Source organism: Somniosus microcephalus, chromosome 2 (genome assembly GCF_052327205.1).
Source record: "Somniosus microcephalus isolate GS21.2 chromosome 2, FLI_Smic_1.0, whole genome shotgun sequence".
In the NCBI taxonomy this organism is placed as follows: Eukaryota; Metazoa; Chordata; class Chondrichthyes; order Squaliformes; family Somniosidae; genus Somniosus; species Somniosus microcephalus.
Window position 1 is genome coordinate 285,292,393 of NC_140988.1, and position 24,931 is coordinate 285,317,323.

General features: G+C 42.1%; 1 protein-coding gene across 1 annotated transcript in view; it reads left to right on the top strand.

The window, feature by feature from the left end:
- The window catches only part of vcp (valosin containing protein), a 55,804-nt gene that overhangs the window by 9,359 nt on the left and 21,514 nt on the right, over positions 1–24,931 (top strand). The window contains exons 2-7 of the mRNA XM_085973084.1: positions 4,787–4,898; positions 11,649–11,821; positions 11,899–12,041; positions 12,275–12,405; positions 12,950–13,081; positions 17,772–17,874. Of these exons, the coding sequence (XP_085829210.1) occupies positions 4,787–4,898; positions 11,649–11,821; positions 11,899–12,041; positions 12,275–12,405; positions 12,950–13,081; positions 17,772–17,874 (794 nt within the window). The remainder of the gene's footprint in view (positions 1–4,786; positions 4,899–11,648; positions 11,822–11,898; positions 12,042–12,274; positions 12,406–12,949; positions 13,082–17,771; positions 17,875–24,931) is intronic.

Genomic DNA, 24,931 nt, shown 5'->3' on the forward strand with positions numbered 1-24,931 from the left:
GGATGCTTAAGAGGGCAGAATTGGAGGAGTGCAGATATCTCGGGGGTGGGGTTGTAGGACTGGAGGAGATTAAAAATAGGGAGGGGCGAGGCCATGGAGGGATTTGAAAACAAGGATGAGAATTTTGAAATCGAGGTGTTGCTTAATCGGGAGCCAATGTAGGTCAGCAAGCACGGGTGATGGGTGAACGGTACTTGGTGCAAGTTAGGACACAGGCAGCTGAGTTTTGCATGACCAAGTTTACATAGGCTAGAGCATATGAGGCCAACCAGGAGTGTGTTGGAATAGTCAAGTCTAGAGGTAACAAAGGCATGGATGAGGGTTTCAGCAGTGGATGAGCTGAGGCAAGGGCGGAGATGGGCGATGTTATGGAGATGGAAGTGGGCGGCCTTGGTTATGCCGCAGATATGTGGTAGGAAGCCCATTTCAGGGTCAAATATGAGACCAAGGTTGCGAATAGTGTGGTTCAGCCTCACAGATGTTCGGGAGAGCAATGGAGTTTGTGGCGGGGACTGAAAACAGTGGCTTTGGTCTTCCCAATATTTAATTGGAGAAAATTTCTGCTCATCCAGAACTGGATGTCGAACAAGCAGTCTGACAATTTAGAGACCGTGGAGGGGTCGAGAAGTGGTGGTGAGGTAGAGCTGGGTGACGTCAGCATACATGTGGAAACTGACGCTGTGTTTTCGGATGATATCGCCATGGGGTAGCATGTAGATGGGGACCAATGCTACATGCCATCCATGGCTGAATAAATGGGTTTTCATAGATTTTTATTAGTGCTGTTCTGAAACTGGTGCAGAAATAACAATTCGACAGTATTTGCCTGGAGATAAGATGTTGAAATGGTTTGTCTTTATCTTGCTATTATGCAAAATGCCACCTGCCCCTTCAGTGGTTAAAAAATTCTCCATTTGCCTAAATATAGATCTCACCAATGAACCACAGAAATTATGTGAAAAGATTCCTGAAATCTGGAGCTAACTGATGGGTACTTTTCATGTGATGTATATTACAGCCTCGCACATTTTCTCTTCTATTTCAGAGCAAAACCTTGTGTTCTGTACATTTTCCCTCCTAGTGAGAATGAGGAATTTAGAGGGATTAGTATCCGTAAAGAAATTGTCCTGGAGAAATTAATGGGACTAAAAATAGACAAATCCCCAGGACCTGATGGGCTACATCCTAGAGTTTTAAAAGAGGGGGCTACAGAGATAATGGCTGCATTTGGTTTTGACCTTCCAGTATTCCCTAGAGTCTAGAATGGTCTCCGTGGATTAGACGATAGCAAACGTAACCCTGCTATTCAAGAAAGGAGGGGGGAGAGAAAATGGGGAACTAGAGACCAGTTAGCCTGACATAGGGAAAATGCTAAAATCTATTAGGGACATGGTAACAGGGCACTTAGAAAATTATATGATTGGGCAGAGTCAATACAGATTTATGAAAGGGAAATTGTGTTTGACAAGTTCGTTTTTTGAGGTTGTAACTCACGGTAGACAAGGGGGAACCAGTGGATGTAGTGTATTTGGATTTTCAGAAAGCATTCGATAAGGTGCCACACAAGAGGTTATTATACAAAATTAGGGCTCATGGGATTGGGGGTAATATATTAGCGTGGATTGAGGATTGGTTAATGGACAGAAAACAGAAGGAATAAATGGGTTATTTTTGAGTTGGCAGGCTGTAACTAGTGGGGTACTGCAAGGATCAGTGCTTGGGCCTCAGCTATTTATAATCGATATCAATGACTAAGATGAGGGGTCCAAGTGTAATTTATTCAAGTTTGCTGACTACACAAAGTTAGATGTGAAATAAAGCTGTGAGGAAGATGCAAAGGGATATAGACAGGTTAAGTGAGTGGGCAAGAAAATGGCAGATGGAATATAATGTGGAGAAGTGTGAAGTTATCCACTTTGGAAGGAAAAATAGAAAAGCAGAATATTTTTTAAATGGTGAGAGACTGGGAAATGTTGGTATTCAGAGGGACCTGGGTATCCTTGTACATGAATCTCAGCAAGTTAACATGTAGGTACAGCAAGCAATTGGGAAAGAAAATGGTATTTTCACCTTTATTACAAAGGGTTTGGAGTATAAGACTAAAGAAGTCTAACTACTATTCTTCTTAGGCAGTCCCCCGGAACCGAGGATGACTTGCTTCCACATGAAAAATGAGTTCTCAGGCGACAGATGAGTCCAATGCGGGACCTACAGTCTCTGTCACAGCTGGGGCAGACGGTGGTTGACGGGGCGGGAGGGTGGGGTGCTTGGGTTGACATGCTTGCACTTGGCTTCCGCTTGCTCCCGGCGAAGAGACTCGAGGTGTTCGGAGCCTTCCCGGATGCTTCTCCTCCACTTTGAGTAGTCTTGGGCCAGGGATTCCCAGGTGTCGGTGGGGATGTTGGACTTTTTCAAGGAGGCTTTGAGGGTGTCCTCGAAGCGTTTCCTCTACCCACCTGGGGCGCTCTTGCCATGTCGGAGCTCCGAGTAGAGTGCTTGTTTTGGGAGTCTCGTATCGGGCATGCGGATGATGTGACCCGTCCATCAGAGCTGATTGAGCGTGGTCAAAGCGTCGATGTTGGTTTGAGCAAGAACACTGAAGTTGGTGCGCCTATCCTGCCAATGGATTTGCAGGATCTTGCAGAGGCAGCATTGGTGGTACCTCTCCAGTGCTTTGAGGTGCTTGCTGTACATGGCCCATGTCTGAGGCATACAGCAGGGCGGGTATCACTGCTGCTCTGTAGACCATGAGCTTAGTGCTGGGTTTGAGGTCCTGGTATTCAAACACACTCTTCCTCAGGCAGCGGAAGGCTGCACTGGCACACTGACGACGGTGTTGGACTTCGTCATTGACGTCTGCCCTTGTTGACAGTAGGCTCCCGAGGTATGGTAAGTGGTCCACGTTGTCCAAGGCCTTGTCGTGGATTTTGATAATCGGGGATCAGCACTGTGGTGGGGGCAGGTTGGTAGAGGACCTTCGTCTTACAGATGTTTAGTGTAAGGCCCATGCTCTCGTATGCTTCGGTGAAGGTGTTGACGATTACAAAGGGTTTGGAGTATAAGACTAAAGAAGTCCTACTACAAATTATATAGGGCCTTGGTGACACCATACCTGGAGTACTGTGTACAGTTTTGATCTTGCCTAAGGAAGGATATACTTGCCTTGGAGGGAGTGCAACGAATGTTCACTAGACTGATTCCTAGGATGAAGGGATTGACCTATGAGGAGAGATAGAGTAGACTAGGCCTATATTCCATAGAGTTTAGAAGAATGAGGTGAGATCCCATTAAAATGTATAAAATTCTTAAAGGTCTTGACAGGGTTGATGCTGGGAGGATGTTTCCCCTGGCTGGGGAGTCTAGAACCAGGGGTCACAGTCTCAGAATAAAGGGTCGGCCATTTAGTGCTGAGATTAGGAGAACTTTCTTCACACAGAGGGTTGTGAATCTTGAAATTCTCTACCCCAGAGAGCTGTGGATACTCAGTCGTTGAGTGTATTCAAGGCAGAGATCGATTAGATTTTTGGATACTACGGGAATCAAGGGATATGGGGATAGTGCGGGATTGTGGAGTTGAAATAGAAGATCAGTCATGATTTTATTAAATGCCTAATGGCTTACTCCTCCTATTTCTTGCTCGAATGGCCTACTCCTGCTCCTATTTCTTATGTAAGTGATGTCATTCCCCAGCTAAGAAAGCAAAATGTATAGTATAAACTTTGCTATTTAGGAAAAGAATGTGCTGTTCTAGCTTTCTTTGGAGAATTGTAATAAGAGCAGTACCGCGGACTTGCTGCATCTTGGCTCTACCTTCAGTTCATAGCGCCAAAGTACAGACTGGTAGTTCTGGAAGGCAAACACTACCTGGAAATTTGCTGTATCACGTTCCATTTGCTAATTACAACATACAAACTGCCAAACAAAGGACCAAAAATAAATGAAGCCTCGTGCTATAAGTGGAAAGATGGTGAAGTTGATTTGTTAATAGATTTTCATCTTCTGTTATCTAATCTCCTTAATGCATTTGTAGCTTCAACCTTGTATTATATGGGCTCATTCTTCATTAAATATGAATATCAAATGTAACAAACTGCAATATAATATCTACAATTATAATGTGGAGAAGAGAATTAGTAATGTCTACAGCTATAACTTGTGAAGTGAGCTGTGAAGAGAATGGTGGTAAGAGTTTGAAGTGGTTTTTCTTTGTCAAAGGGATATAATAACTGCTTCTGGCATCCATAAAACAGGATCTTGCTTGATTCATAGTATTTGTTATTTTAAAGTGACGTGGGCTATCTCCATTGTTCTGTATGCATAGTCTTATACAGGTGTAGCAAAACTAATAAAGCCATTTATAATTTGTTCTCTTGTGACATGACTTGGAAATCAATGTAACGCAGCAGGTATAATAACTTCATAAAAGAATCAAAATTCCTGATCTCGGTGGTCTATTAAGAGAGATGATGGATTGTTAGTCTTAAAAATTCTAATGCTATTGAATCTATCCAAATAGCTGAAATTTGATTGAGAATAAAATGGTAATGCAGTGGAATCTATCATAATCTAAAATGCTATGTAGTGTGTTATCAGCAATATTGGTACCATTAGCCTACTGAAAAAAAAATTATGCTCAAGTTGATATACTTGGTGGTTTTCACAGTAGTAATGGACTTGCTGTGAAATTTTCACCTGCCCACCAAAATGTTCTTCTAAAATGCTGATGACTGTTAGATTATCGTGTTGGTGTTTCTGACCATATAATACAGAATTCTTTGTTTTGTAGGTCCAAATCTGATGACTTGTCAACTGCTATTCTAAAGCAGAAGCACAGACCTAATCGATTAATTGTTGATGAAGCAATTAATGAAGACAACAGTGTAGTTTCGCTGTCTCAGGTATGCTAATGGTAGTGAAGTTGTAGCAAACAAATATCCGTTTAATCTTAAAGACCCAAAGCTAAACATCTTTCTTTCCTGCATCCCTCGAAAGGTGCTGGAGTAGTGTTCCAAGGGTGCCAGTAGCCCTTCAGTACTCTCTCTTAAGTAGCCGTTCTTCATCGTAAATCAGGTAAATCGTGCTTGACTAATCTACTGGAATTTTTTGAGGATGTAACTGGTAAAATAGATAAGGGAGAACCAGTGGATGTGGTGTATTTGGACTTTCAAAAGGCTTTCAATAAGGCCCCGTAAAGTTAAGGCACATGGGATTGGGGGCAAGGTATTGACTTGGATAGAGAGCTGGTTGGCAGACAGAAAGCAAAGAGTTGGAATAAATGGGTCTTTTTCCGAGTGGCAGGCAGTGACTAGTGGGGTACCGCAGGGATCAGTCCTTGGACCCCAGCTATTCACAATATATATTAATGATTAGATGAGGGAACTAGATGTAATATCTCCAAGTTTGCAGACGGCACAAAGCTGGGTGGGCGTGTGTGCTGTGAGGAGGATGCTGAGAAACTCCAGTATGATTTGGACAGGTTGGGTGATTGGGCAGAAGCATGGCAGATGCAATATAACGTGGATAAATGCGAGGTTATCCACGTTGGTGTCAAAAACAGGAAGGCAGATTATTATCTGAATGGCAATAGATTGGGAGAAGGGGAAGTGCAACGAGACCTGGGTGTCCTTGTGCACCAGTCGCTGAAGGTAAGCATGCAGGTGCAGCAGGCGGTTAAGAAGGCAAATGGTATGTTGGCCTTCGTAGCAAGAGGGTTCGAGTACAGGAACAAGGATGTCTTGCTGCAGTTGTACAAGGCCTTGGTGAGACCCCACCTTGAGTATTGTGTGCAGTTTTGGTCGCCTTATCTGAGGAAGGATGTTCTTGCCATGGAGGGAGTGCAGCGAAGAGTCACCAGGCTGATACCTGGGATGGCAGGAATGACGTATGAGGAGAGATTGGGTCGATTGGGCTTATACTCACTGGAGTTTAGAAGAATGAGAGGGGATCTCATTGAAACTTATAAAATTCTGACGGGACTGGACAGACTAGATGCAGGAAGGATGTTCCCGATGGCGGGGGAGTCCAAAACCAGGGGTCACAGTCTAAGGATAAGGGGTAAGCCATTTAGGACAGAGATGAGGAGGATTTTCTTCACCCAGAGAGTGGCGAACCTGTGGAATTCTCTACCACAGAAGGCAGTTGAGGCCAATTCATTAAATATATTCAAGAAGGAGTTGGATATATTTCTTAAGGCTAAAGGGATCTGGGGAGAAAGCAGGGACAGGGTACTGAATTTGGATGATCAACCATGATCTCATTGAATGGCGGAGCAGGCTCGAGGAGCCGAATGGCGTACTCCTGCTCCTATCTTCTATGTTTCATGTATGATCTCTAATATTGGCATGCTACTTGGGAGGTGTTGTGGCTAAGCTTAGTCTTGACCGCACCAGATGTCAGCATGCACATATTTTCCAGCAATAGAGATCTGGCTTTTGCTTCCTCTCCTCCCCTCCCAACCACCCAATCTAAGGGATGCCCTCGTCTGATAGCAATGCAGGTTCAGTTTAGTTTATGCAATAGTAGTGAACATGGGACCATTTTGATTTGTTTGGCTTAATACGACTGCAATGCACCGGCTCATTGTGCTATTATGGAGGCAAATAAAACATTTATGGACAAAATAATAAATGCTGAGGGGGTGGGTAAGCTCTTACAATGCTGTTTTATAACGTATAATAACAGAAAACAGTTCCTTTAAGTTGTGATGCATAACTGTGTGGCACAGGCTGGATCGACCAGTAGGTCTTTTCCTGTCTGTCATTTTTCTATGTTCAGAAATTTGAGATGTTGGATAAGGATCATATTTTGATAGCTGGTGGATCTGTGTAACAGAAGTAACTTTTTGTCCAATAACCATATGCAGGGAGAATTTGGTTGGTGTTATTCAGCTGTGATTAAGGTAATATTTTATTTGAGACTATCGCAGAACTCTGGCAATAAAGAGGGAAACTAGGATGGGGAAGACTTTGTATAAAGTACCCCTCTAACACTTCTTTTATAATAAAAAAAAATGGATTTTTTTTTTTTTTTTTACCCACCAACTTTTAGTCTGGTATTTCCACTCCCATGGAGACCCCCTTCTTGAGTGTCCACTATTGTCCACAGCTGTTGCAAAGTCCTGGTTTTCAGAAGTGGTTGTGTGCCAGAATATTCCTTTAATTTCATTTGTATCAGTGCTTGGTACCAAGGATCTGAGCCAAGAAAGTACTGAAACAGTAGGTTTCCTTTTTTAATAAAAAATACACATTATGGGGGTTCCCTTTAGCTCTTAAAATAAGCTATTTAGTACGGTGTTTCTTTCATTAAGATTTTTTGGCGAAAGAATAAGGTTGGGAGTCATGTATCACTTGTCAATATTGTGCACCAATGCTGGAATTGTATATTTCAACATGACATTCAGCTGTGTTATACTTTTAAACCTGGAGATATTCAATGCTGTTACAACTTGCATTAAAGAGATATCCAGTGGATCTAAAATGCTGGAGATAGAATGATCCAACCTCAGATGTTCCTACAGCAACAATTTCAGCTTGAAGGTGTGAACTATTTACTGCAACTTCCAAATACACTATGGACATAAATGAATTGGCCAAGCCAACATTTGCCAACAACACTGGAGACTTAATCCCTTCCTGAGTTGATGAAGGTTTTGTGAGAAGCACCACAACCTCCCCATTTGGCCAGGAAAAGCTTTCCATGATTTTGTTTGCAGTTGAATTAATGAACACTGATTTCCTTCCCCCTTCCCACCAGCAGAGAATGTAACCCCATTCTAGCTTTGCTTCAGAATCAAGAATATTTAACAAAATAATCTATTCACGCACTCTTGTGCGTAAGGTATACCATTGAAGCCAGTTTTTGTGCTGATGTAAATAACTCCTACTCCTTAGGGCTATACCTGGTACTGAGATTGACCCCATCTTGCTTGCATAAAGATGTTTATGCTTGCTAAATTTTCAGTTGCTGCAATGCCTTTTCAACTATGTACAATTAATATGAAACATCAGAAGTGTGCATCGCTATTACTTACTTAATGAAAATGCACAGGTTAAAAGTTCAAGAAAATTTGCAAGTAGCCATTTGGAGAATGAGAAGTCTAGCACAATAGTTTTGTACTCATTACTGGAAAAGCATCAAATTTTAGATAATCCAGTTCTAACTCCACCCTCTGTACTCTTGTCCAGAGCTTTTGTTTATGTTTTGCTTAAACATTTCAGCACCCGCCACTAACTTTTACCTGTATGTGAAGTAGATCAAATAATGTTTTTAACTTGAATTGTTGATCAATGGGTTTTACTGTGGACTCTCAGATACTCATGCAGTTGTCTATTCGTTCTGATCTGTTAATTGCGCACCCAACATCATTGGATTTTTGTGAGGCTAGTGTGTTCTGTTCCCATTTGAAGTGAACAAATTCCATACAGATAATTGCAATATAAGAAATTTACAGTAAAGATGTACAGTATCCATCCAGGCAGTTTTAGTTGTATTGCTTGCTTCATTCGGTATTACTGTAGCTGAGAATTTTGGTTTTAAACTGTAAAATATTAATCTACTGTAATTTAGTGCCCTTTTATCTGTCTTTTTTGTTTTATTTGTATTCCCCTTTTTCTACTTGCTCTCTTCCGCTTCCCCTCCCAGATATTGCTGTGCATCACAACCCTTCCAACAAATAGCATTCCAACTTCCACATATTGCTCACTTTGTATGCATTTGGCAAGCATGCACAAATTCACTCTACAGCTAGAACAGCAGTTCTTTTGTTATTGATACAAGAAAAAGATTGTGTGGCATTATGTGAATTGTAATCTATTTTGTTAGACCATAGAAAATCTTCACCCAGAAATATCCTATAAAGTTATTTGACAATGTGTAGAATTTTTCTAGGTTTACAGGGCACTGTTTCAGTGGGAAAAACATGCAAGTGAATGAAAAGCTGCCAAATTAAACCCTGCTGTGAAATGCCATTATCCTTTTGAGTGATGTTGACAAATGGTGCATGACTCTTCTCATCCAGCCCAAATACTTTGTCATAAAGTACTCAAGTTATTGTAATCATGGCATTACATGATTTTTGTTACTTTATTTCTTGTAGATACTTAATAGCTCCATCACAAAAAATTATTACAAATTGTTAATGTCCACTGTCTTCGTTATTATTGGAGAAATGTTCACTCCAACCAATTTTTTTGGAAACTGTTCAAAAATCGTACTGCAACTGCCTTATTGAAATGAAGACAAACAGATTGTAAGCAATTTCTCAAGTTTGACATTTCTTCTTTTTAAAAAAAAAAAAAAAAATATCTTGCTGGGATTGCTATAGTGTATATCTGATCTGTCCAGCACATGAGTTGTCTGGTATACTTGTCTATATGCACATTTCTGTCACATGTCCACATAAATGACTCAAATTTCATATTCATAAAACAAAAATTACAACTAGGGAACTAATGCGGCGTAGGAGCACGCCAATTAGGAGTGAAATCTCCCAATTCAGATAACTATGAATCAAAAATGGGAAGGCACCTACTGCTTTTTTTTTTTAAAAGGGTAAGCCAACCATAAAACTCAATTTTTGAAAATCCTTTTGGCCATTATCTTGTTTTCTTCACTAAGCTGATCACTTCTGACATGAAAACTGCTACAAATCGTATTTCTAAAGTACCAAAACATCATTAAACTTATCTATACAGTAACATGTTCTGTATTTCAAATGCCTATAATGTTTTCGACTGGAAGTTTATGCCTGAGAGAAACCTGAAGCTTGAGTTGATGCAGGCTCCCCAACTTATCACTGATAGCTGAAGAAACTCAAGCTAGTAGGCTATAAAATAACATAGAAATTACAACACCGAAACGGTTCGACCCAACCAGTTCATGTTGGTGTTTATCCTCCATACAAGCAATAATCCAAATCCCAAATTGTACTGTCTCTGTAACTTCTCGAGGTTATTGTGTTTGATAACAAGTTTGGGAATTCGTAGCGGGAGATTTTCAACTGCTAGCTGCCCATTTCTCGCCTGAACAATGGGCAACCAGAAGTTGTAAATCTGGTGGGGACCTTGTGCACCCATTTACCTGCCTGAAACAACTTCCAACAGGCATTTAAATGAGCATCCAGAACTCTCACCCAAAACATGCAGCAGTTGAAAATCTACTGGGGACCTTATACATCTATTAACCTGCAGAAGCAACTTAAGGCAGGCCTTTAAATAGGCAACTAGCTCTCCTCAAACAGGCAAGAGGCTGTTTAAATATGCAAAACGGGGCCTATGCTTGCTGTAGGACCCTGATTGCAACTGTCAAGGAAACATGCCCAGCACATGACTAAAGTTCCCTCTGAGCTGTGCAGCCCGGGACCGGCTTTTTTAATGTTAAATTTCGCGCATGTGCGAAACTGGGCCGAGGGGCTGCACACCCAAAAAAAAAAAATAGGGGGGCACAGTGGCATAGTGGTTAGCACTGTTGCCTCACAGCGCCAGGGACCCGGGTTCAAATCTGGCCTCGGGCGACTGTCTGTGTGGAGTTTGCACATTCTCCCTGTGTCTGCGTGGGTTTTCTCCGGGTGCTCTGGTTTCCTCCCACAGTCCAAAGATGTGCAGGTTAGGTTGATTTGGCTATGATAAATTGACCCTTAGTGTTAGGGGGTTAAATACGTGGGGTTACAGGGATAGGGTGGGATATGTGTCGGTGCAGGCTTGATGGGCCGAAATGGCCTCTATCTGCACTGTAGATTCTGTGATTGCATGTTACAGTTCCACTTTCTCCTGTGTTGAGACCTAACTGGTGGACCTTGAAGGGACTGCTGGAAGCTTCTCACAAAAGCTAAGTTTTTTTTTGTTTGGGTTTTGTGGGGCCAGAATGAGCAGGGGTGCTCCTCCTGCCCCCATAAAAATCTTCATGCCTACTGCCAACCTGTACTTTCTCCCCTTGCCCCACTCCCAATAGGCCTTGTTGCCTGGCTGCGTGCAGTAGCTGGCCAATTTTCCTCTTCAGACCCAAGAGCTGCAGTGTGGTGCCTGTTTGGCACCTGCAGCTCGCCAAGAAAACACTACTGCTTGAACCTGAAAGTGGTTTGAACCTCCCAACTGCCAATAATAAATAATTACAGAAACTCCCTTTTTTTATTTGTTTATATTGAGAAGTTACAATTCCTATAAACCGGAGTGTACCCTCTAGAATATTCCTCTGGAGGATTAGAAAAAATTCTTAATTTAAACATGTTTTACCAAAAAGTTCTGCTTAAATGTGCTACCTTGCAGAGAGATTTGTTAACAAATAAAAAATAATTAAGCTAAAATTGTATATATTAACCTTTTGTTATAAGTAGCCACACCTTAAATAAATGAGTGGCAAATAGCTGATTTCCCCTGTATTGCATGCAGAAACGTATTTAAAGCTGTGTGTAAAACAATTTTCCAGGAACTGATTAAAAATGTTATTTCTCAGGAGATTTCTTAACAATTCTTTACAAATCCTTTCTCTCCCATTTTGATCTCTTGCCACACTCCCTTTTGCAACAGCATAACCTCAAACTCACCTTGAGCAATGCTTCATGAGCTCTGATAAAAGCTTTAACATTTTTGTACCATTGGGTTCTATCTAATTATTCTCACTTTAATGAACTAAAATTTATTACAATTCAACAGGCGAAGATGGATGAACTTCAGCTTTTCAGAGGCGATACCGTATTGCTGAAAGGAAAAAAGAGACGGGAGACCGTTTGCATTGTTCTATCAGATGATACATGTTCAGATGAGAAGGTTCGCATGAACAGGGTTGTGCGAAACAACTTGAGAGTCAGACTGGGTGACATTGTGAGGTAAGCATTTATTTAGGAAGGATGGAGCACAACTCAGTGTGACTTGGTAATTTTTAAGTGTGTTATTTTGTCTTCAGCATTCAGCCATGCCCAGATGTAAAGTATGGCAAACGAATCCATGTACTTCCCATTGATGACACCGTTGAGGGCATTACTGGAAACTTATTTGAAGTCTATCTCAAACCCTATTTCCTGGAAGCTTATCGACCAATAAGGAAAGGTGAACTTTCAAACTGTGCTTGAAAATATTTTTGAAACTTTTAATTTTCCCAGTAGTGATTTGTCCTACCCTGTATTAACAATTTATTTGCTTTCATGATGGCAAGATGAAGAATTACAAAGAAAATCCGAATATATTTTGAAATCTATTTGGTTTTGTAAATGTTCTGCAGATTTTTCAAAATCGCTTGTTTAGCAAAATGATGGCAACTAATTCATCATTTACTTTTAAAGCTGATATTTTCCTGGTTCGTGGTGGAATGCGTGCTGTGGAGTTCAAAGTGGTGGAAACCGATCCAAGCCCATACTGTATCGTTGCTCCAGACACCGTCATTCACTGTGAGGGTGAACCCATCAAGCGAGAGGTACAGTTAACTAAGTGGTATTAGCCATTGCAGGGTCATGTACTTTGGTGGGGAAAACTTCTTGTACAGGAAAATGAAGTATCTTTAGTAATCATCGGTAAACCTAAACTTTCAATGAACCAATTAGTAAATTACTGCAGTGACACAGGTGCCACATCATTTTGGAACACCAGTGTTAGCTGTGATACAAATGAAAGTGAGCCCATTGAGGTTGGTTTTAATTTCAACTTTGTTTATGTTGGTCAATGAGCAAAAAGAAAAACTGAGGATACCTGGAGGAGTGTGGAAATGGGAGAGTCATTAAAATATCATAGAGACAATTTATATTTTCCCCCTCGTTATCTGGGCTTTGGTATATGGAGGAAGACTATAGAGGCTGTTCTCTATCATTGTAATGCTGTGTAATGATGCATTTTTTTTTATATAGTTAAATGTTCAGACATGTTCACAAAATGCTATGTTGCCTTTATAAATTACTGTAATAAAGTAGTATGGGATTTAACTACTTAAAAGCATGTGATTTTGTTTTGGTTTTCATTTGAAGGATGAGGAAGAATCTTTGAATGAAGTTGGATATGATGATATTGGTGGGTGCAGAAAGCAGCTTGCTCAGATCAAAGAGATGGTGGAGCTGCCTCTTCGTCACCCCGCACTGTTCAAAGCTATTGGTGTCAAGGTAAGAGAATTAATATTTTTCCTCTTTAATTTCCCTCTTTTACAATGGATATTTTAAAACTCCTTTAGAAGAAAATTTCAAAAGCTTGCTTTTTATTTATTTTGGTGAATTCAGCTTTGTGCTCATTAGAGTGTAGACTGTTATGCAGAGGCAAAGAACATAAGACGTAGGAGCAGGAGTAGGTCATTTGGCCCCTGGAGCCTGCTCGGCCATTCAATAAGACCATGGCTGGTCTGATCTTGGCCTCAACTCCACTTCCCTACCCGCTCCCCATAACCCTTAACTCCCTTACCTTTCAAAAATCTGTCTATCTCCACCTTAAATATATTCAATGACCCAGCCTCCACAGCTCTCTGGGGAAGAGAATTCCAAAGATTCACGACCCTCAGAGAAGCAATTTCTCCTCATTTCCGTTTTAAATGGGTGCCCCCTTATTCTGAAATTATTCCTCCTTAGTTCTAGATTCCCCCATGAGGGGAAACACCCTCTCTGCATCTATCCTGTCAAGCCCCTTCAGAATCTTGTATGTTTCAATAAGATCCCCTCTCATTCTTCTAAACTCCAATGAGTATAGGCCCAACCTGCTCAACCTTTCTTCATAAGACAACTCCTTCATCATAGAATTATAGAAAGTTACAGCACGGAAGGAGGCCATTTCAGCCCATCGTGTCCACGCCGGCCAACAAAGAGCTATCCAGCCTAATCCCACTTTCCAGCTCTTGGTCCGTAGCCCCGCAGGTTAGAGCATCCCAAGTGCACATCCAAGTACCTTTTTTAAATGTTGGGTTCCTGCCTCTACCACCCTTTCAGGCACTGAGTTCCAGACCCCCACAACCCTCTGGGTGAAGAAATTTCCCCTCAAATCCCTTCTAAACCTTCCCCCAATTACTTTAAATCTGTGCCCCCTGGTTTTTGACCCCTCTGCTAAAGGAAATAGGTCCTTTCTATCCACTTTATCTATGCCCCTCATAATTTTATACACCTCTAAGTTTTCCCCTCAACCTCTTCTGTTCCAAGGAAAACAGACCCAGCCTATCCAGTCTTTCCTCATAGCTAAGATTCTCCTACTCACAGCAACATCCTTGTAAATCTTCTCTGTACCCTCTCTAGTGCAATCTCATCTTTCCTGTAATGTGGTGACCAGAACTGCACGCAGTACTCTAGCTGAGGCCTAACTAGTGTTTTATACAGTTGAAGCATACCCCCCCCCCCCGCTCTTGTATTCTGTGCCATGGCTAATAAAGGCAAGCATTCCATATGCCTTCTTAACCACCTTATCTACTTGGCCTGCTACCTTCAGGGAACTGTGGACATGCACCCCAAGGTCCCTTTGTTACTCTACACTACTCGGTGTCCTACCATTGAATGTGTATTCACTTTCCTTGTTAGCCCTCCCCCTCCCCAAATGCATTACCTCACACTTCTCCGGATTGAATTCCATTTGCCACTGTTCTGCCCACCTGACCAATTTATTGATATCTTCCTGTAGTCTACAGCTTCCTTCTTCAGTATCAGCCACACAGCTGATTTTAGTATCATCTGCAAACTTCTTAATCATACCCCCTATATTCAAGTCAAGATCGTTGACATATACAGTAAACTCTTTCGTATCCAGCACTGACCGGACCGGGATGGTGCCGGTTGATTGAAAATTCCGGATAACGGAGAGGTATATCTACCGAGGCTATTTTTAACAAACAAAAATAAAAAAAGATTTGAATGCTATTTACATAACATGACCAACTTTTATCTGGTATAATCCTTATCTGGACATCAATTTTCAGCTTTCACTGGCAAGTGTACATTGCCCTCCAATAACTTATCCACACCAATGTAGCTTATCCACACTCACATTTCAATCTCTACCTAACTCACCAACAGCGCCACCTTTTTCTTCTGGGTAAGTCCCTACCAACTATATATTATTCCCTATACAACTGAAGATTTCCGACCTATCATCTGACTGCCATGAATCCATCGGGTGGTTAACACACACCTGTAAACCTCCAAATGGAGAAAATTCAGCTCTTTCTCCCAGACATCAAATCGGCAATACAACCTGGGACTTCCCTAGTCTATATGGCACAGTAACGTACTGAAAAATGAACTCCTCCATTGAGTCTCTGGGAAACACATATTCAATTCTAAAGTAGCTGTCACTCAAAATATTCTGAAGCAAACAGAAACTAAGACTCGGACTCTGCAACATTTCCGGTTATTGAGGTGTTGTTTTCTGAGTCAATTTTGCCGGTTATTAGAGAATTCCAGATGATTAAGTGCTGTTTTTAAACAAGAGTTTACTGTACCACAAAAAGCAAGGGACCTACTACTGAGCCCTGCGGAACCCCACTGGAAACAGCCTTCCAGTCACAAAAACACCCATCAACCATTACCCTCTGCTTCCTGTCTCCGAGCCAGGAAGCAAACTCGTGAACCTTCTCTGAACTGCCTTCAATGCAAGTATGTCCGTCTTTAAATAAGGAGACCAAAACTGTACGCAGTACTCCAGGTGTAACAGGACTTCCCTACTTTTATACTCCATTCCCTTTGCAATAAAGGCCAATATTCCATTTGCCTTCCTAATTACTTGCTGTACCTGCATGCTAACTTTTTGTGATTCATGTAGAAGGACCCCCAGATCCCTCTGTACCTCAGCATTTTGTAATCTCTCCCCATTTAAATAATCTGCTTTTTCATTTTTCCTACCAAAGTGGATAACTTTGCATTTTCCCACATTATATTCCATCTGCCAGATTTTTGCCCACTCTCTTAGCCTATCTATATCCCTTTGGAGATTCTTTGTGTCCTCCACACAATTTGCTTTCCCACCTATCTCTCTATCAGCAAATTTGGCTACATTACACTCTGTCCCTTCATCCAAGTCATTAATATAGATTGTAAATAGTTGAGGCCCCAGCACTGATCCCTGCGGCACCCCATTAGTTACAGTTTGCCAACCTGAAAATGACCCATTTATCCTGATTTTCTGTTAGCCAATCCTCTATCCATCCATGCTAATATATTACCCCCAACCCCGTGAGCTCTTACCTTGTGCAGTAACCTTTTATGTGGCACCTTATTGAATGCCTTCTGGAAATCCAAATACACGACGTCTACTGGTTCCCCTTTATCCACCCTGCTCGTGACATCCTCAAAGAACTCCAGCAAATTTGTCAAACGTGATTTCCCTTTCATAAAACCATGCTGACTCTGCTTGACACTTATATTCTAAATGTCCTGCTACCACTCCCTTAATGATGGACTCCAGCATTTTCTCAATGACAATAGTTGCCTGCTTTCTGTCTCCCTCCTTTCTTAAATAGGGGCGTTACATTTGCGGTTTTCCAGTCCACTGGGACCTCTTCAGAACCCAGGGAATTTTGGTAGATTATAACCAATGCATCCACTATCTCTGCAGCCACCTCTTTTAAGACTCTAGGATGCAGGCTATCGGGTTATAGGGACTTGTCCACCTTTAGTCCCATTAGTTTGCCTAGTACATTTTCTCTAGTGATAGTGATTGTTTTAAGTTCCCCTCCCACCTCAATAGCCCCTTGATTATCTATTATTGGGATACTTTGTGTCTTCTGCAGTGAAGACCGATACAAAATATTTGTTCAAAGTCTCCACCATTTCCCTGTTTCCCATTATTAATTCTCCAGATTCATCCTCTCGGGGACCAACGTTTACTTTAGCTACTCTCCCCCTTTTTATATACCTGTAGAAGCTCTTACTATCTTTTTATATTTCTTGCTAGCTTACTCTCATAAGCTATCTTCTCTCTATCACATTTTTCAGTATTGGACTCTTTATTTGGCATGCACAAAAGGTGTCTGCTTCGTGTACTCTAACTTAAGTCATGGCCAAAAAAGCTTCATTTACTCTGGCCCAAATGTGTGTTTTAACCCAACTTGTAGAAGAACATGCGTATGAATAATTTAGTTTCTCTCAGCATTTTATTGAGAGAGTTTAAACCCATATTCTGTTTGACATCTCTATCGGGTACAAAAGTCCATCAGTCTGGGCCAGATTCAGATGCAAGTGTCTTTACCACCTACAAGACACAAGTCAGGAGTGTGATGGCATACTTTCCACTTGCCTGTATGGGTACAGCTGCAACAACACACAAGAAGCTTGACGCCATCTAGGACAAAGCAGTCTGCTTGATCGGCAGCCCATCCGCCACCTTAAACATCCACCTCCTTCACCACTGTGTACTATCCACAGGATGCACTCGACCACACCTCCCGAACTCGTGACCCCCGCCACCTAAAAGGAAAGGGCAGCAGGTGCATGGCAACACCATCACCTCCAAGTTTCCGTCCAAATCACACACCATCCTGACTTGGGCGTGTGTCGTTGTTTCTTCATTGTCACCAGGTTAAAATCCTGAAACTCCCTACCTAACATAATGTTGGGAGCACCTTCACAACACGACTGCAGCGGTTCAAGAAGGCGGCCCATTACAACCTTCTCGAGGGCAGTGAGGGATGGGAAATGAATGCTGGCCTTGCCAATAGTCCTAAAATGAACATGTTTTTTAAAAAAAGGCTGGGGGTCAGCTCTATTCAGTCCCTGATTTCTGTAATTATTTTAATCAAGGTTGGATACTTTGCATGACATTTGATAATATGTAAAGAATTGAGACATTAGTTAAGTTCTCAAGTTTCTGTCCTTTTCCCCAATGTAGCCTCCACGAGGTATTCTGTTGTATGGCCCCCCTGGTACTGGCAAGACCTTGATTGCTCGTGCGGTTGCAAATGAAACTGGTGCATTTTTCTTCCTTATAAATGGTAAGTTACTGTTTTATTTTCAGACTAAAATGGTTAGTATACATCTGTGTTGAAAGGCTAAAATGTCATGTCCTTAGTAAGGCTCAAAATACTTCTTGGACTTCAGACAGTTATAAATAGTTCATTTAAATGTACTTGCCATGGGGTAAACATGCCAGTATTATTAAGTTGGGATAGTAAAATACCACGGATGCTGGAAATCCGAAATAACAACAGAAAATGCTGGAAAAACTCAGCAGGCCAAGCAACATACGTGGAGAGAGAAATAGTCAACGTTTCAAGTCGATGACCCATCATTGGAACTGAGAAAAAAGGTAGGAAATGAAACAGATTAAAAGGCCAGTTTGGGGGCTGGGAAATGGGGGAGGGGATGGAAGAACAAAAGGGAAGTGAAGAGACATTAAGAGGTATTCGAGATGAGATAGTAATAGGACAAGTAAAGAGACAAAAGATGGCTCTAGATGAAGTGTGAAATGTGCTGGCAGAATGAGAGACAGCTGCCATGTGGGAGAGGAAAAAAAGGGAAAGGCACAAACCAGAGGTGTGGATAAAAAATATATTAAAATGCAGCAGCCCGTTGGCCTGCTCCAGGTGGCAAATTTGAATGCATCAGCACCAACCACAACTCCTGTAGAAAAACTCACTGAAGATTTGCCAAAATCTGTCCTGGTGTGCTGCTCCGGGTAATCATATTGTAGTTAGGTAAGCACTTACAATAATGTTCCATCCCCTCCCCCATTTCCCAGCCCCCAAACTGGCCTTTTAATCTGTTTCATTTCCTGCTTTTTTTCTCAGTTCTGATGAAGGGTCATCGACCTGAAACGTTAACTCTATTTCTCTCTCAACGGATGTTCCCTGGCCTGCTGAGTTTTTCCAGCATTTTCTGTTATTTTTATTAAGTTGGGAACTAGTTGATCTAAGTTTAATAAAACAGTGGTTTGTATAATGTGTTTTGCTGCCTGCAAACTTGCACCAAGCTTTCTTAGAAAGCATAGGTGAGTCAATATAGTGAGATTAAGTTATGGTGATAGATATATCTATAACGCAATTGAAACTGAAGAATAGCTGAAAGTTTTATTCTTCAGGAGTGAGTCGAGGGAAAAATAACAACAAACAAATGTGCCTTCTGAGATTTAATTTTGTTTGTGACCTTCCTCTTATGCTGCAGAGTGCTAACCCTCTTCTTCCCCTCAGGCTGCAGCTCATATTCCCCGTTGATGGTGCTCTCATTCCTGCATCAAAATGTCGCTCGTGTGCTACAGTTTTTTAATTTAAATTCTGTTCTACTTGACTTTAGGCATTAAGTGTAAGTGTGCATTTATGATACCATGGCCCAGATTTTCCTGCAACAGTGAGATCGGCGACATACATCGTGAATTTAGCAGTTTAACACACCGATCTCAGTATCGATAATTTTCTTCATATTTTCCTGCATTTTTAATTACAATGTACCGCAGCGAGGATGAAGGCGGCGTGGCCATTTTTTATCCAGCGATTTGACAAATACATTTGATCAGCTTGTTGAACTGGAAGTACTCAGAAAAATATGGTGTAGCATAATCCCCCCACCCCCACCCCCCCCCCCCCCCCCAACCTCACTCAGCAATCTTTATTCGTCACTTCATAGTTTCCCGTTCCTTTTGCGCCGTTGAAGGGTCCCCATGCCAAAGATGTATCATTACAATAGCGCAAGCCCCCAGGAAAATCTGGGCACATTATTGCAATTGCTTACCTAACTACAGTATGATTACCCAGAGCAACACACCAGGAGAGATTTTGGCAAATCTTCAGTGAGTTTTTCTACAAGAGTTGTGGTTGGTGCTGATGCATTCAAATTTGCCACCTGGAGCTGTCCAACGGGCTGATGCAGTACCTGTATGTAAACTTGGTGAACACACTTGATTATTTTAGGCGCCAACTGATTCTTGTGCCAAAGGAACTGCATGTGACTAGGAACACAAGTCTGTACTGATTAGTGATTCTGATTAGTACCAGCAATGCTGGCTGTCTACTTGAGCATGTTCACAGTTACAAGCTCCTCAGAGCTGTGGCAGGACTAGCTCTAGCTGTGTTATTGGGTTCTTGCTGTGTCGCTGCAAAAAGATGTTAAGACACCCATAGCAGTGTTATCTCTGGGGCTCCTTTTGTGGTGACAAACTGTCCTTTCGGCCAGCAATATCGGAGGTAAATTATTGAGTGAATGGTGGGACCTCCCTTTACCAGATAATTAATGTCCCATTGTTGCTCATTAGTGGAATCTATTTGGTCTTCACAGCAGCTTCTGCCACGACTGCTGCCACCAGAGTTCCCACCTCAACTTTTGGTTTACCAAGAGCAAGTGCTCTGTGAATGGGTTCATCTGGATGTTGTTAGGCAGTTTCATCCCACTTTTATCCCAGTTACCAAAATTTGTAGTCAGCAGGTCAGTTTGTTGGACCAAAGAGGACTTTGTGGGAGTCTGTGTTGCAGATAAAACTTTTTAGTTAATTCTGTGTAATGCCCAAATCAACCAAATTCTGAAACACATTCAGCTTATGACTTGCATAAAGTTTGAGCGCTGTGACTCCAATGCTCCTGCTGTAGATCAGGGATATCGGTTAAATTCCTACTCTGATGCTGTCCCCAAGAGCCCTGCTGGAAAGTGGATGTTGAGCATGAGATCTGGCTTGGCTATGATGCTCCTATCATCAAATAGTCTGCTGGCACTTGAGTGAAATGCTTGAGGGCTACCAGCACTCATTGATTCACACCATTAATGAGTTACTACCTTTGGAAGAAAAAACTTGGAAACATTTTGGAAAGATGGAAGAAAAAACTCCCTGTGGAGACATCACTTGTTATTGTGTCCTTTGGTGCCTTCCCCCTTCAGTATTTGGAAGTTTGTTTTGACTCAAATAACAAAGACTGCCAGGAAAATAATCTTTCTCTTTCTCAAAAAGATTTTCTTAACTTTTCAGTTATTAATCTGTTCCAGAGCTTAATCTTTACAAATACTGGTTTATGAAACTGTATGGAAGAACCAATCAACCTAACAAAGTAGTTTGGACCACTTCAGAAAAGTTCTTAACTTGTGGTTTGCCGAAATAGGCACTTCACTTTGCAAAGCTCAGTATAAATAGGCTTGCTATTTTTCCTCAAGAGTTTGTTTAGAAGCAGCCTCTGTAAATAATGCTCTAATCTCTGTTTTGCTTCTCACCTCTCTCTCTCTCTTGCCCCCCCCCCCCCCCCCCCCCGCAAATGCCCTTGCTAGCAAAGGTTGGAAGGGACGTTCATTATGTAGATGCAGTGAAACCTTCAATTTTGTAAATACTTCCCAGAAATTTCCTTAAGACTTGGTGGGTAAATTCAACATTTGGAGACCAAACCGATTAGGAAGGTTTATAATTGACTTAAGTCCTAGTTTGTGCTACTAGTTGATTGCAACAATTGCAATGAGCGATTTGGCATTGCAGTTTGCTTCAGAAGGGGGGGGGCGGGAGTGAAATCAGTCAGTGTACCCTCTCGTGATCACTAGCCAGTGATCCCTGTTTTTAAAATGTTAACATGACAGTAATGCTGTTTTAAAAAATAAAAAAAAAAAGTGGTAGAGAGAAAACGGGGAATTATAAGTAAGCCTGACATCGGTAGTGGGGAAAATGCTAGAGTCCATTATAAAAGATGTAATAGCAGAGCACTTGGAAAACAGTGACAGGGTCGGACAAATTCAACATGGATTTACAAAAGGTAAATCATGCTTGACTAATCTACTGGAATTTTTTGAGGATGTAACTGGTAGAATAGATAAGGGAGAACCAGTGGATGTGATGTATTTGGACTTTCAGAAGGCTTTCGATAAGGTCCCGCAAAAGAGATTAGCGTGTAAAGTTAAGGCACATGGGATTGGGGGTAAGGTACTGACTTGGATAGAGAACTGGTTGGCAGACAGGAAGCAGAGTTGGAATAAACGGGTCTTTTTCTGAGTGGCAGGCAGTGACGAGTGGGGCACCGCAGGGAGCGGTGCTAGGACCCCAGCTATTCACAATATATATTAATGATCTAGACGAGGACACTAGATATAATATCTCCAAGTTCGCAGACGACGCAAAGCTAGGTGGGCGTGTGTGCTGTGAGGAGGATGCCGAGAAACTCCAGTATGATTTGGACAAGTTGGGTGATTGGGCAGATGCAGTATAATGTGGATAAATGCGAGGTTATCCACTTTGGTGGCAAAAACAGGAAGGCAGATTATTATCTGAACGGCAACGGATTGGGAAAAGGGGAAGTGCAACGAGACCTGGGTGTCCTTGTGCAACAGTCGCTAAAGATAAGCGTGCAGGTGCAGCAGGCGGTTAAGAAGGCAAATGGTATGTTGGCCTTCATAGCAAGAGGATTCGAGTACAGGAGCAAGGATGTCTTGCTGCAGTTGTACAGGGCTTTGGTGAGACCACACCTTGAGCATTGTGTGCAGTTTTCGTCACCTTATCTGAGGAAGGATGTTCTTGCCATGGGGGGAGTGCAGCGAAGATTCACCAGACTGATACCTGGGATGGCAGGAATGACGTACGAGGAGAGATTGGGTCGATTAGGCTTATATTTGCTGGCGTTTAGAAGAATGAGAGGGCATCTCATTGAAACTTATAAAATTCTAACAGGACTAGATGCTGGAAGGATGTTCCTGATGAGTCCAGAACCAGGGGTCACAATCTAAGGATAAGGGGTAAGCCATTTGGGACAGAGATGAGGAGGAATTTCTTCACCCAGAGAGTGGTGAACCTGTGGAATTCTCTACCACAGAAGGCAGTTGAGGCCAATTCATTAAATTTATTCAAGGAGTTAGATATATTTCTTAAGGCTAAAGGGATCAAGGGATATGGGGAGAAAGCAGGGATAGGGTACTAGCAGGGAACATAAAAACTGACTGTAAAAGCTTTTATTGATATGTGAAGAGAAAAAGATTGGTGAAGTCAAGCGTAGGTCCCTTACAGTCAGAATCAGGGGAATTTATAATGGGAAACAAGGAAATGGCAGACCAACTAAATACATACTTTGGTTCTGTCTTCACAAAGGAGGACACAAATAACCTCCCAGAGATGCCGGGGAACATAGGGTCTAATGAGAGGGAGGAACTGAAAGAAATCAGTATCTGTAGGGAAATGGTGTTGGGAAAATTGATGGGACTGAAGGCCGATAAATCCCCAGGGCCTGATGGTCTTCATCCCAGGGTACTTAAGGAAGTGGCCCAGGTGCATTGCTGGTCATCGTCCAGAACTCGCTAGACTGTGGAACAGTACCCATGGATTGGAGGGTAGCTAATGTTACCCCACTATTCAAAAAAGGTGGTAGAGAAAAAGCAGGGAATTATAGACCGGTAAGCCTGACATTGGTAGTGGGGGAAAATGCTAGAGTCTATTATAAAAGATGTACCAGCAGAGCACTTGGAAAGCAGTGACAGGATCGGACAAAGTCAACATGGATTTACAAAAGGTAAATCATGCTTGACTAATCTACTGGAATTTTTTGAGGATGTAACTGGTAAAATAGATAAGGGAGAACCAGTGGATGTGGTGTATTTGGACTTTCAGAAGGCTTTCGATAAGGTCCCACATAAGAGATTAGCGTGCAAAATTAAGCACATGGGATTGGGGGCAAGGTATTGACTTGGATAGAGAACTGGTTGGCGGACAGAAAGCAAAGAGTTGGAATAAACGGGTCGTTTTCCGAGTGGCAGGCAGTGACTAGTGGGGTACCGCAAGGTCCGAGGACCCCAGCTGTTCACAATATATATTAATGATCTGGACGAGGGAATTGGATGTAATATCTCCAAATTTGCAGACGAGACAAAGCTGGGTGGGAGGGTAAGCTGTGAGGAGGATGTCGTGAAACTCCAGTACGATTTGGACAGGTTGGGTGATTGGGCAGAAACATGGCAAATGCATTATAATGTGGATAAATGTGAGGTTATCCACTTTGGTGGCAAAAACAGGAAGGCAGATTATTATTTGAATGGCAATAGATTGGGAGAAGGGGAAGTGCAAAGAGACCTGGGTGTTATTGTGCACCAGTCGCTGAAGGTAAGCATGCAGGTGCAGCAGGCAGTTAAGAAGGCAAATGGTATGTTGGCCTTTGTAGCGAGAGGGTTCGAGTACAGGAACAAGGATGTCTTGCTGCAATTGTACAGGGCCTTGGTGAGACCACACCTTGAGTATTGTGTGCAGTTTTGGTCACCTTACCTGAGGAAGGATGTTCTTGCCATGGAGGGAGTGCAGCGAAGATTCACCAGGCTGATACCTGGGATGGCAGGAATGACGTACAAGGAGAGATTGTGTCGATTGGGCTTATACTCGCTGGAGTTTAGAAGATTGCGAGGGGATCTCATCGAAACCTATAAAATTCTGTCAGGTCTGGACAGACTCGATGCAGAAAGGATGTTTCTGATGGCCGGGGAGTCCAGAACCAGGGGTCATAGTCAAAGGATAAGGGGTAAGCCATTTAGGACAGAAATGAGGAGGAATTTCTTCACCCAGAGAGTGGTGAACCTGTGGAATTCTCTGCCACAGAGGGCGGTGGAGGCCCGTTCATTAAATATATTCAAGAACGAGCTGGATATGTTTCTTGAGGCTAAAGGGATATGGGGAGAAGGCAGGGACAGGGTACTGAGTTTGGATGATCAGCCATGATCTCATTGAATGGTGGAGCAGGCTCGAATGGCCTACTCCTGCTCCTATCTTCTATGTTTCTATGGATGATCAGCCATGTTCTCATTAAATGGCAGAACAGGCTCGAGGGGACGAATGGCCTACTCCTCCTATCTTCTATGTTTCAAGTGATTGACGGTTCATTTGCTTGAATAGCCTGTTGAAATTTGATGTCTTGTGTTTTACACTTGAAGATTAACACTTAGTGGTGTTGTAGAGGGCTAGTGTTTGAAGGACGAAATAGAACCTCTAATAAAACACTTGCGTAGAATACCATAAGTTGCTAGCCATCTCTGCACTAGTACTTAATTTGACTACTTTTTGCATTGTTTATGTAGGGAAATTCTAATAGTAATTGATTTTAAATATTAAATGGTTAACCT